The 13,501-nt window shown below is 39.3% G+C and overlaps 1 protein-coding gene across 4 annotated transcripts in view; it reads right to left on the bottom strand.

The window, feature by feature from the left end:
* Nucleotides 1-968: 968 nt before the first annotated feature.
* ATP10A (ATPase phospholipid transporting 10A (putative)) overlaps nt 969-13,501 on the bottom strand; it is a 111,031-nt gene continuing 98,498 nt past the window's right edge. For 3 of the 4 annotated variants that reach the window (XM_038173183.2, XM_038173184.2, XM_038173185.2), the window contains 6 exons: nt 10,424-10,549; nt 5,541-5,741; nt 3,265-3,345; nt 3,070-3,174; nt 2,554-2,741; nt 969-2,284 (listed from right to left, as the gene is read on the bottom strand). In XM_038173183.2, the coding sequence (XP_038029111.2) occupies nt 1,585-2,284; nt 2,554-2,741; nt 3,070-3,174; nt 3,265-3,345; nt 5,541-5,741; nt 10,424-10,549 (1,401 nt within the window). In that variant the 3' untranslated portion in view covers nt 969-1,584. The remainder of the gene's footprint in view (nt 2,285-2,553; nt 2,742-3,069; nt 3,175-3,264; nt 3,346-5,540; nt 5,742-10,423; nt 10,550-13,501) is intronic. The other variant, XM_072030591.1, reaches the window with a different exon arrangement.

The following is a 13,501-nucleotide window of genomic DNA, read 5'->3' as shown; positions in this document are numbered from 1 at the left end:
TGTCCCTAATTCCAAAATGTTCCATCCCTAATTAATTCTAATTCCAAAACATAGTTTAGATACATGTCGATGTGTTACGTTTAATCGAGGTCATGTTTACAGACTGATAGCTCTTATTTAGATTGCTTTAATCTCTTTGTTTCATTGGCATTTTCCACTTCCTTACTACCAATTTTGTCTTTGGGGAAGAGGCCAATGTATATAATTTTTTTAAAAAAAGATCCCAAGTGCATTAGAAAGTGACATATGGTAGACACCATGGCTTAACAGGTTGAGGCAGTCCTGTGGGAGCCAAACTGCCTGGCACCGTGCTGCCAAGAAATGGAACATGACATGGACAAGCTATGGCCTTACACAATCAATGGTAAACAAGGCAGATGCAATCTGAAAACCTGTGCTGAAGAAACTAGGAAGTGTGGCGGTTTATACACAATCGTGGTGACTAGGTATGAAAAAAACAGCATCCTTCCGAGGTGAAACCCCCTGGGGTCCATCAGGTTGACACAATGCAGCTATACACCACTACACCAGTGGCAGCTTGTGAGAAGCACTATCCACAAACACGTAAGGTTGGTTCTGGCACAATCTCAAAAACAGTAAAGCTCCCTGATTTTGGTACTGGGGCTAGCCTGTCTCAGACCAGGCTCTGGGACCTTGCCATAACCCTTCTTGATCTCCAAGGCTTTCTTTAACCTGGCTGAAATGACAGTGAAGATGTGTAAGAGAACTTTCCTCCCTGCTTACCAGTTAGCAAGCAGGTCTCACTTCTTCAGCCAAACCAGCCCCTTTGTTGTAGGAATCCAGCACAAAAAAATTACAGATCTCTCCAAGTCCAACTCCACAGCGGACACCAGCTGTTTGCCACAGTTGCACACAAATGAGAAGCAGCTATATACAAGGTCACGACCTGTATCATGCTAGGTATTTCAGGTGAAGGGCTGAGATACTATTAATGCCAGACTGGGAAGTCACTTTGCAATATGGATGGTCATTTATTTATTGTTTTATCATGACACATAAAATGCTATGGCTGCAATATCAAAATATGGTGTCTCTTATAAAATACCAGTATTATTAATGCGGTGGTAAGATACTGTTAGCATTTACAGAGAGGTGTATAATAATTCCATCATCTTGCCTAATGGTTTGCTCTTGCGACAAAGCACTCTGGCAAGCAGACAATGGATGGAATGCAGAGGCCTATTTATTATCATGGTTTTTCATCCTTGATTACTGAATGGCCTATAACGATACCAGTAATCGGTGCTGCATCTAATCCTTTTGGATATGGTAGACAGGTCCTTTGCTTTTACAGTATGTGTCAGAAGAAAAAAAGAGAAGCATCTGAAAATAAAGAGACGGCATTTCCTTACAAAATGAGATGAAAAAATAAAACAATATAAATGGAACATTCAAGTGTTTTCTTTTTATATTTAAAGCTCTTATTTCAATATACTGTATTTAAACATTCTTAAATAATCACTCTGTACCTTTGATTTTCTGTTTCATCTTTGGAAACAAATAGAGTAATCTCACTATAAATGTGTGCAAATAGAAAATATATAAATATATTTGAGGCCCATGTCATAAAAAGGTGGTCTCAGAATTGTCACTTTTACAACTGTCATATGGGGTCCCTTTCATTTTGTCCTGGAAGTTATTTGAGCTCTGTTCTTTTAAGCCTTTGAAGTCCTCATGCAAAGAAGAGCCAAGCACACACATAGTGTCCTGTGTTTCATTTTGTAAACTACTTGATGACACCTGTAAAACAGTTCCAAAACGACTGAACAGCGGAGTTGATGTGATCCACTTCAACAAACTGAAGTCTGTTTGATCGACTGCTGGGCTCCATGGGAAAGTTGCTCCCATGGACAGTGAATCCATCTCTGAAGTGCCATGAAATCCCATGGACGTATCCTGACTACTTGTTTCTGAGGGGAGTTTGTTCTCACTGTAAGAGAACTGCAGAGCACCCTGGGGAGAGGCTGCCACAATCCGATCTGTTGTATATTCTGCCTTTGTGTGCTCTTGGAAAAGCGACTCATCTTTCGGAGATGTTGGCAAAGGTGCGTTTTGGTTATAAGCCTTACAACAATCACTGGAATTTGCAACAAAGTTTGGTGAGAAACTGTTTGCAAAGGGTTGTGTCTGATGTATTGATTCCTTTTTGACATTCAACTTGGTCAGGAGCTGGGTGCGAATCTCTGGGGGAAGTTTACTCAACTGGCGTCCCAGCTGCAGCTGCGTTGGGAATAGTGTTCCCTGAAGCGTTCTGTACAGAAATCTGCAAGAAGAGAATGTGAACATGAAAAGAACTGAAATACGGGAAGTACCTGAGGTATTATTAAGAGAAAATATCAAATATCATAGGTCCATTCCTGTGGTCAGGAGCACAGAAAATGTTAGACAACCTGACTTCACGTAACGACCCATTTAAAAAAATTGAATTGGCTGGTAAGATGAAAAGAAAGAAAGGAAGAGGAAAAAGAAATCTTTCTTGTCCTCCCCATCATATGTATGACGTACTTTCACATACAAGAGAAGACACAATACCTGGGCAGCAATGCAACGACAGGTGATATAATGCAAGTGAAATAGAACATGGGGTCTCCCATCAGCCTTTCCATAGTCCAGTAGGGATTGGATGGAGGATGGCATACTGGGCAGGAAGCATTGTAAACCAGAGCCACAAAGAAAAATAAAAGGATGCTGAAGATGCAAGATGACCAGTGGAGAATAGTCTAGAACAACAACAACAAAACAAGAACAATGATTATTTATTTTCTGGGAACATGATTCTGAATTAATAGTTATTAATTTCTGGAGCCAAATCCACGCACAGTAAAGAATTTAGAGCTTTATATTTTCAAAATTTCTTATTATATACACAACACTACAAAGCAATTTGTAAGTCACTGTTTAAAATCTTTTTCATGTTCACTTACAGCACTTGATAAAAAAAGAGTCTGCTGAGGGAACAAAATGAACATCTTGTGTTTTTGAAGAATGGCATTAAGAAAAGAATTACAATATGCTAGTAAGTTTCTGTGTGGACTGTGGGTACCTTACCCAAGTTTTGGTTTCAATAGCCAAATGTAGTATAATGGTGAAAAGAGCTATTGTGGTGATGGGAGTTCCCCAGGAGAAAATATCCACCTCAGAATCATAGTAAGTCTGCAAAGAAAGAGACAGAATTTAGCCCGAGCTATGTTTCCAGTTCTCCTCAAAATGTTTAAAATAGAATATCTTAAACCAAACACTTACAAAATAAGGAATGAAGAAGCAAACCAGGCTTTGATACATAGCATCAATCATGTTCATCCAAAACATGTGTGGTTGATACTCCTGTGGCACCAAAAGAAATACAAAAAAGAAAATCAGAGCCTACGTTAAGATGCTGTTTGCTGGGTTAGGTATTTTCAGGGAAACATTCCAATGGACACTTTTAAGGGCTTGTGCAAATATCCTCAACACTTTGCCAATTAGTTAAGTACCTTTAGGGATGAAGTATGAGGAGTATATCTGCAAGTCACTCCATTCAGGGAGAGAAACTTCTTTTTTTTTGTTCCCTATCAGAAGGTGTAATCTGACTATGACACTCATAAAACACACTCAGATCAGCAAATGTTTATGAAGATGCCCAAATTTATGCACAATAGTTAGACCACTGATTTCAGGAGTTCTCTGAGGTGTAAGCACATGACTAAATGGGTTTTATATCATATGCACGTGGGCATAGAGTATGTATTTGCAAGAGAGAAAACAGAATATGCACCATTACTTAGAAAGGAAGATCTACAATGATTTTTGTGATAATTCATGCAGGAATTTATACTATGTTATACATACATATGTAAAAACGAATTAGATACATGTATCTGTGTGCATAAAATTGCTTGCTAAAAACAAAATTAACACTTAGAGTTAAGGCACTATACAATTGTAGTGGTGTGGATGATCATAAAAAAAGACCCGGGTGTAAGGTAAAATAGTTTGTAAATGGTAAAATATGTATGTATTTATTTTGGGATATAGGCCTCATCTCCAACCACTGAGCTCCTCATGGATCTTTTCCTCTTTGAATATTATCATTGCAGCCTAAAAATGAGAATTGAAAGATGCTAAGAAAGAATTATGGTGTTCTTGGGGCCACTGAAATAACGTGTGGTTAAGCACTGGAACAGGTTGCTCAGAGTGTCGAATTCCATTCTTGGAGATATTCATAACTGAACTAGGTAAAGCCCCGAGCAAGCTCACCTAGCATTGAAGTTAGGTTTGTGTTGAGCAGAGGGCTGGACAAGATGGCCTTCAGGAGTCCCTTCCAATCAAAATTATTCTGTAATTCTACAGGCATTGAATTGGTGATTTCTTTTTGAAAGACATCCTAACTCAAGCACGACTTTTGTCAAGTTTTTAAATGCCTTCTTAGAAACTATTCAGAGAAAGCACTGACCAGATTTCAAAAAAAACTTAGAATGGTCCTCGGTTTGCCTATGAGAAATAATTGCACTATGAACATGGGAGATTTCTCTCTTCAGTTTGCCAGCTGAAGACAGGCAGACACAAATTCTCAACAAGCTTAAGCTGTGACAAGGTTTTTATCACCTTAAAAATGGGCAAGAAAGGTAGGTAGCAACGTTACAGATCTTTAAAGTGCAATGCAGTGGAATAGAAGAAATACAAAAAATGGAAAACCAAAACTGGGTGAAAAAGAGAGCTCTTGCATTATAGCACTAAAGATAACTTGCACTGACAATTCTTCTTTCATCCTTGCATGACAATGCCTAGCAATGTCATTAGATGTGTAGTGTACCAAGGGCAGGTGTACAGTGAGAGGCAAAACAGTCACTGTCTCCCCTCAGACAGCACAATGCCAGGCACTTTTAAGAAGGGCTTTTTACCTTGGAAGCAGTGCCTGGGTATGGATAGTTTTACCATGCAGAAAGATTTTCCCAAAGCACACTGTAGCTGTTACCAGAAGTGGTTATGCTTCAATCCCTTCTGCAATTCCTTCTGTCTTCTTTGCACAATTTAAGCAGATGGGACAAGGTGTTTTCAACAAAAACTTTCAGAATCTGTCATCTGCTGATGACTACCTCCCTCAGAGTCTATCAGCCTGTGTGCTTACTCCTAAAGCCATTTTTGTCTTCTGCCTAGTTGTAAAGGCCTGGGGCCTGAAGTTTTGAGTAGGTATGGTGAGGTAATTCTGTGAAAATCTGCATTAGTCTACAAGGTACCATCTACTTTAGTAGCTATTTGTGAGTCTAGACCAGGAAGTAGGTGTTCAGCTCAGGCTGACTTAAAGTGTCCAGCTTCCCACCTGCTACGTATTTCAAAATATAGCTGGTTGTTTTTGTTGCTATTTCAAGTGTACTTTTGCCACCTAGATAATTTAACTAAGATGAGCAGTATCAAGACATAGTAATAGTGGCTTCTTGGACCTTTTTACTGGTCACCTGCCCTTTAGGAGCCAGGCTGGTTTCCAGATGAAATTGAAAGGATCTAGGAAAAAAAATATTACAGAAAGCAGAAGTTTTTACCTCCATATTCTGGCCGCTTTTATAAAGCTGAGGTACAGCTATTAACATTTCAGCTGGCACATCCTTATCCAGCACACCAGTAATCAGTTGTGGAAGGGAAGAGAAAAATAAATTAAAGAAGATGAGATACCACTGGTCAACCATCGATGAGCCAGAGAAACCACAGTAGAACTGGTACCAGAAGAGAAGGGCCACGAACATCTGAAAGAGAACCAACAGTGCTGTAAATATGATAGGAGAAACAGGATCATCATCGCATTGTGTGTTGATACCATTCTGCTTCCAGTTCTGCAAGGATTCATCTGTGAACTCTAAATGAATGAATTTTGCAATGAAAGCTAGTCCTGTTCCTCATGCACATACCACTTAGCTAAGCCACAGTTTGGCAAACCTTGAAGTCTTCCTGCTTCGGGAACCTCAGACCATATGAGTCAGTGCTGGCTTCACACAAAATTAACTTTCTGTTCAAGTGAAACTCTGTGACAGAATTTAGTTAAACATAGAAAGCTCTCCCAACCATTGTTGACCTCTAGGTAAGTGAGTACTGATCCCATAGCACTTACATTACTGTTGTAATAATAAACATTTCCATAATAATACCTCCTGCTGGTTTGAGATGTTTTGGGAGGATCAGCTAGTCTTCAAAAGGTAAATGCAGCATTTTTCCAAGACCAACATGGAGCAAGACCATCCAGAAGCAAGGAATGTGAAACAATAGGGTCTAATACAGTTGTCTTAACTATTCTGATCTTTGTGCTTTGAAATTCAGAAAATGAGCAGCTTTCTGAGCTATGATGGAGTAACTGCATCAGTCAACAAGGGAAGACTGACCCTTGTCATCTATCTGGACTTCTTTAAGGCCTCTGACATAGTCCCATGTGACATCCTGATCTCTAAATTGGAAAGAGATGGAATTGAAGGGTGGACTATTCAGTTGGTAAGGACTTGACTGATGGCTGCAGAAAGAGGTTTCCAGTCAGCGGCTTTATGTCCAGGTGGAGGCCACTGATGGGTGGTGTCCCTCAGAAGTCGCTTTGGGACTGGTGCTGTTTAATATCTTTATCAATGACACAGACAGTGCAATGTCACTAATGGAGTGCATCCTCAGCAAGTCTGCAGACAACTCCAAGCTGAGTGGTGCATCTGATACAACAGAAGGAAGGGAAGCCATCTAAAAGGACCTGGACAAGCTTGAGAAGTGGGCCCACATGAACCTAATGAACTCATTTCTTCCACAATCTTTGCCTCATGAGAGGTTTTCAGGGCTCAGGAGAGGTGCTGATCTCACCTGTGAGGGGGAGACTTGAGGCCTGGAAAAAGATGAGCAGCTTACTTGGGAAGGAAATAAACTCTCAGGTTTGGTCCTTCAGTTTTAATTAGTCTTTGTAAAGTGATTAACACTACGTAGAAGGCAACCAGAAAAACCTTGGCAACTGTCCCTCAGGGGTTTTCCTCATTTTAACCACGAAGAAGGGAAATGACATGACCTCTCCTTTAACTTCCTCTTCTTTTAGTATTTTGTTCTCAAAAAAGTTCAACCATCTGGAATACGTTAACCCTTCATCATCTTCAGGTCTACAGAGGAAAATGTGTATCTGTGCTATCTGAACCACAAAATTTGGGTGAAACTCAAACATGGGACAAAAACAGCTATGGACTGCTTAGCCGGTGAAAACTGTTGTAAAGAGAATACCTTGTACAGGGAAATTGCCACAGAATAAAAGGCTTAGTTGTGCTGTACATAAATGCATATATATATGTATATATATAGAGATAGATGTACAGTATGTGTATGTTCAGGTGATATTTTCATACTACATTGAAGTAGCTTGTATATTGGTAGCAACATACCTCACGGTCTGTGAGCCCATATTATAGACTAGACCATTAAAAGTTAAGCGGTTGCATTTTCTTAAGGATCACTTCTAAAAGTGCTGCATATATTTCAGGAAAAATACCTTCCTTTGCCCAAAACAAGACTGAGTTACCAGAGCTTGCTGTTTTCTGAACAGTTGGCTGGAAGATAGCAATTTCATTTCACAATTGAACAGACTTTGAAATTCATTTCCTTTCCACACCCAAAGGACAATAAAACTTCCCGAGTCTTCACAAAATGGAATTGCAATAAATACATGGATTTAGATACCTTTTTCTTGCTCATTTTAAATAAACAAAATCCTGCTATTCATGGACCAAAGATATTTTCCTCTCCAGAGCCTTGCTAAAATTAACCTGTCTTGGAAGCAGTTTGGCTTTGACAAAAACGGGTAGTTTGATGGAAATATAGTCAGCTGAAAATTTTCATGCCATCTCTAATATGGGTTTTAGCAGTGCTGTCAAAGAAAGCTGTACAAATAACATTTAAATAACCAGGCTTAAATCAATTTTTTTTTTTTGTCTGTGAAATTTTATTTTGGATTAAACAAGAGTTTAATTTGATCTCAAACATAGCATGTCCTTATTTGTGTGCATTACACCACTGAGAAGCAGTCAAAACAAATTAAACTTAATGAAATTTTTGATATAAAGATTATATTAGATGTTAGGTAAAAAAGTTTTTTTTTGTTTGTTTGTTTGTTTTCCTCCAAGATGAGATTCTGTTAGGGATTTGGCCCAAATTGGAATACCTCCATGAAAAAAAAAATTTCAAAAGATGTCCAGTGCTCTCTTGCAGACATAATGTATAAAGGAGAACAAGTAATACATGCTTATGTAGTAGAAGTTTGTTTTCATGAAATCCCTTTGTATCAACTTAGATATTTCCAGTCAAGCTATGTTTCAGTTTATATTTTATTTGTATTTTTATTATCTCTACCAAGCCAAACAACTTGGATAAGCCATCTGAGTTTCCAAATGGCTTTTGCAGCAATTTGGAGTTTAAACTTTGAGTTAGACTCTACTGGAGAATGGAAAATTTCATAATGCGAGCAAATGGGAAAAACAACACGAGTAAGTAGAAAACTTGCAGAATATTTGCAGTGTAGCTGTCCTGATCTCTGTGGAGAATCATCCAGAACTTTCTTTTTGCAGAAGGATCAGGTGCTCCCATCTTTCATTTTGGAATATTCCTTCCTTAAGGGCAGGCACTGTGTCAGACATACTCACGTTTATATGCTGGATATCCCACTACAGTTTCAGAGTCAATAGAAACAAGTATTGCTCAGAAATCTCTGAGAGCTGTCAAGGCAGAGCCAACACAAAGACATATTCTGCAGTTATATTCTAGCCTTGAGGCAGCAGCTTCTGAAAATGTTGTACTAAAAATGGCATGAGAAATAATACTTGTAATCAAGGGAAGTTGTACCAAAGGAAATGGAAGATTTTACAAGGGCTGAACAAAAATGTAGGTATATAAACAACAGCTCTGGCTGCTGATTGCTGGAATGTCTTACGTGTATTACTTCATTATTATTATTTTATTTATTTTAATATAAGACGGCTCTGAAAACACTTCTTAGAAGTTGATGAGATTCAATATTGTCACGCCAAAGGGTATCTTGAAACGTAGAGCACTGGGGGTGGGAGTACAGATGTTCAGTATCAAGCCTTAATACTCAGGCATTTGAACACCAGCACGTATTTCACTGCTGTGTTTCAACAGGTGGATCTCCATGCACTGCAACATTATTTAAAACTGCTTGCTATTCCGTACTCAGGCAGAAATTCAGACTTTCATAGTCCCTGTTTTTTGTGTCTGGAAGGGTGCTTGCATGCAGTTTCTGATCCGACCACAGAATGTATTCTATCATACTTCCGTTAACACAAAGCTAGTTTATTAGTGCTTTATTCCTCTAGAATTTCCCATGACATTCAAAATTCGTAGCAAATAATGGTCTTTTCCTGATAAGAAACCTACCTTCAGATTGCGATCAAAAAGATTAGTCAGGCCAAGAGAAATTTATATAATGTTACCATTGATTAAAAAATTGAGGTCTAGATAGAATTTGGAATGCAGCTTTTACAAAACTGAACACTACATTTGTTCTCAGTAAGATTTGGATACTGAGGATGAAATCCACTCTTCCACTCATGGTTCACACATTACACAGACAGACCTCTGGAGCAAGCAGCGGTCTGAGAGCTCTGGCTCTTTTCTTTTTCCTGCTTCTTCATATCCCTTGCTCCCAGGGTGATTTGTAGGTGTTGAAAGTGAGCAGATCAGTGTGCCAGGTAGTGACTCCCACGCAGCTGATGGAATGCTTGGTTGTCTTGTTAGGCAGTTTTCAATCAATCACGTTTATACTCCAAGATCAATGCAAAGGGACTTTGTTAGAGCCAAGGAGTTGAGCTGCTACTGGCTCAGTGCCCAGTACTGGACTAACTCCTGTTGAATGCACCAGAGAGGAAACGCAGACCCATAGTCTGTTCTTTACCTCTGTGTGCTTCCTTTCTAATGAATTCTTTGGGTTAGTTGGGAATAAGATAAATCAATAAAAAACATCTTCCAAATCTTGGCATCTGAGACACACAGATGACTCAAATTATCACAAGTCACTAGGGAAAATGTACAGTGATTCATAAGCAATTACAAGATAGGGTCAGGAAGAGAAAACACACCCAACTGCTACTTTGGACCAGTGCTGGATGGCCTTGGCATTAAAGACTCCCGTGTCTAGCTAAATTTTGCAAAACTACTCTATAAAGAAACTTTTCTTAAGCAGTGCTTGTTATTTCTGTTACCTAATTTGCACATTCAGCAGCACACTGTAGCTGTTATGGAGTGGGTCTTGTATTTTTGCAAATGGCAGCCAGCTGTCTTTCAACTCTGCAAGTTTCTTTGCAGCTTATTTATAAACTGTTTGAAGGCTGACCTAATGCTCACTTAGCACAGAATAAATGCTGGAAACATGTGGTGCCACAAAACTGCCAAGTTAAACACTTACTGCATTTTTGTAGAAGAAATACAGCACCATGTTGGCAAGCCGGGAATAACACCAGTGGCCATGAACAAGCAAGAGCTTCTCCAAATGCCGGAACCTTGGGATTGCAAAGTCGCTTGCCATCACCGCCTTTAATGAGAGAAAAGTTGGAACCGTTATTGGAAAGCACCACTTTCAACCCCGCCAGTGTATCTAGTCATCTTGTCTACTCATATGGACAATGGGAATTGTGGTGATGAGGCATCGAATCCACTACAGTGCATGTGAAATGCAGCGATGGCCTTGGAATACCCATAAGCAAACCCCATGGCTTTGCAGAACATGCCAGGAGACCTGGTCCTTGCACAGAGGAGGTTACAGTGCACACTCCAGGTGGTGACAGGCAGCATGAAAGTGAGAGGTGGGAGAATGGCTGGCAATTAGTTGCATGAACATGAAGACTCAGGGTAGTAACACGTGTGAACGTCTTGGTGTCTGTAATGTCTTTTTCTCTAAAACCAAAGGGTTACTTACAGGGCAAAATGAAATTCCAGAGGATAAAATAAGAAATAAGCAGTTAAGAGCTTGCATCATAATCACTGGACTTTAAAATACAAAACAATAAAAATACTATTTTTAAAATAAAATTTGCAAACCTGGCTTACAATATTGACTCAAATGTACTGAGGTATCAGTATTTTGAGGGATTTTTTAAATTGCATGCTAAAACTGTCTATGAAAAATCATCCTAGATGAGACTCCTCTGGGGCCGTGCAGCCTGCCAAACACATTGACAGAATGAGTCACCCACTTTCTACTTCTGACTGACTAAAATTCAAGGCACTGTACAGCTAGATGAGACGGTCTTGTAAATAATGGTTATCACAGCTGTTTCATGGCTTTCCATATCCCTAGGATCACATTAAGATTTCATGTAATACTACTTTACATTTCAATTTTAATTTTTATATCAACATTTTTCTCAAAGTTCAGCAGAAGCATGAGGAAAGGTGAAAATCTCAAGAGGACCCAAGTCTTCCTCATACTCAGTCGGGTTTACTTTGGCAGTGGTTTTGAACAAAAGGCTTCTTTCCATTTAATTCTCCCTAATCCCTTTTCTTGTTAAATCATCAAAAGGGCTCAGTTTAGACCAGCAAGTGCTTTTAGAAGCTATTAAACTCTACAGTATGCAGGAGAAACAGCATGCAGGAGAAAGTATACATACAGTGTAATTTAAGCAGTAGATTTATATGAGCACTGGGACATTTTTTAATATTTTGACCCACACTGGGATTTCTCAGGTACCGAGATGCAGTTGTTACAACGTCACTGTACACAACAGCCTTATTTGTCTTGCAGAAAAGTTGCTCTCCACAGTTTGAGAGCAGAGCTGTGCCACACCTGCTTCCTTGTCCTCCACCCTATCTCGGTCTATTCCAGTATTAAAGCTTCTTTCCTGTTATGTTTCTATCATATTACTTCACAACGCATTGTGAGAAGTGTCAGGGTTTTTTTTTTTTTAAATTCCATTTTGATTAGTGTGAGGAATATGGAAAGACAGTATTATCCAATTACATTTGCATGTTTATTTCACCTCAAAATATCCTCTTCATTTTCACATTTTTTCTTCCAGCTTTTTCACAGGAAAACATGATTCATACTCCACACGCTTCCATAGAATGTGGAAAGAAAATAAATCAGACAGTATTGCTGTCTTAGACATCCAAATCCTCAACGCCTTTTGAGTATCTGCATGTGTACGATTCTGACAGTTGTTTATAGTAAGAAGGCCTGCAAAGTTCTTAGGACCTTGGAACAAAGGATGGGATCTGCAAATATTTTCCACCCTATTGAACTTTCATTTACAAAAAAAAAAAAAAGATAGTTTAATGGGTTAATGAGCAAACAGCTTTCAGATTTAAATACATGCAAAAAACAGGGGCATTTGAGGACTAGTTATTTTAAGTGCCTGAGCTCTGTTGAAAGTAGCATAATGGGGAGAGGAGTTAAAAAAAATGCCACGAGCATTACCTATGTCTGCGTTAGGCAAAAAAGAGTGATCTGAATTAATACATAGGTGATAAGCGCTGGTAAGTTGATAAGAGATGCTAAGACCCAAGGAGCTAGGGGCAGACCTTTTTAAATCTGATGGCTTGGAGGAGACCCCACAGTCTCCTCTGGGTTCTGTGGATCTTAGCCATGCCTGCAGAGTGATACTGCAGAAGCTATGCAAAGCTCTTGAGGCTTTGTTACATAGCAGTGAATGTACTTGGCATTAGCTTAATCCAAGACTTGCTTTTCTCCTGCCCCCTCCATCCACCAAAGTCAGAACCATAGGGCTGGGATGCCATATGCACAATGAATGTCTGAATATTTTGTGGTAGCTTCTTCCAGTCTAAGTTACAGCTTACCAACACTGGATAAGCATTTTTAATGGGTTTTAAGCCTGAAATCTTTCTGTATGAATAGCACTGATGGACATCCACTTGCACTGGAGATGACTTTGACCAAACCCACTCAGCAATTAAAACAGGAAGAAGAAAAAATGTAATAGCTCAACTGGGTCGGAATGAAGCATACCTTCCCTAGTATTCAGCTTCCAACGAGGGCCAAGAGATGATGCCTTTGGAAGAACGTACGAATAGGAAAAACATTTGGCTTTTCTCCAGAGTACTGTCCTAGCTTCTGGTGATTTGCATGTCAAAAATGCACAAAGTTGCCATCCAAGTTCATTGGTTCCATGAGATTGTTATTTCATGAGTCTGTGTATTTAACCCAGTTAAGTCACAGTATTCATGAAACTCCATGGAATAAAAATCTGTCACCAACTCGTGCACAGTGTGAAGGAGGCCCTTCCTCCCTTTTGAACTAAACATCCAGCCAGCGTTGAAAAAAACCACAATGTGGGGCAGAGAACCACCCACTGGTAACTAAGTTAAGGAGTATGCTCATCTGCTCACGTTCCCTGGATGGAAACACTTCCCATCTTGCCTGACGCACTCTTTGTCATATACTGAGCTACTCTTTTCTCATGTAATTTGTCTGCACCCAGACTAAATAGAAGGTAGGTTGTAGAAATGATCTATCTTCCTCATTCTCTGC

Source organism: Anas platyrhynchos, chromosome 1 (assembly GCF_047663525.1).
Source record: "Anas platyrhynchos isolate ZD024472 breed Pekin duck chromosome 1, IASCAAS_PekinDuck_T2T, whole genome shotgun sequence".
Taxonomy (NCBI): Eukaryota; Metazoa; Chordata; class Aves; order Anseriformes; family Anatidae; genus Anas; species Anas platyrhynchos.
This window is presented reverse-complemented; position numbering and strand designations above follow the sequence as displayed.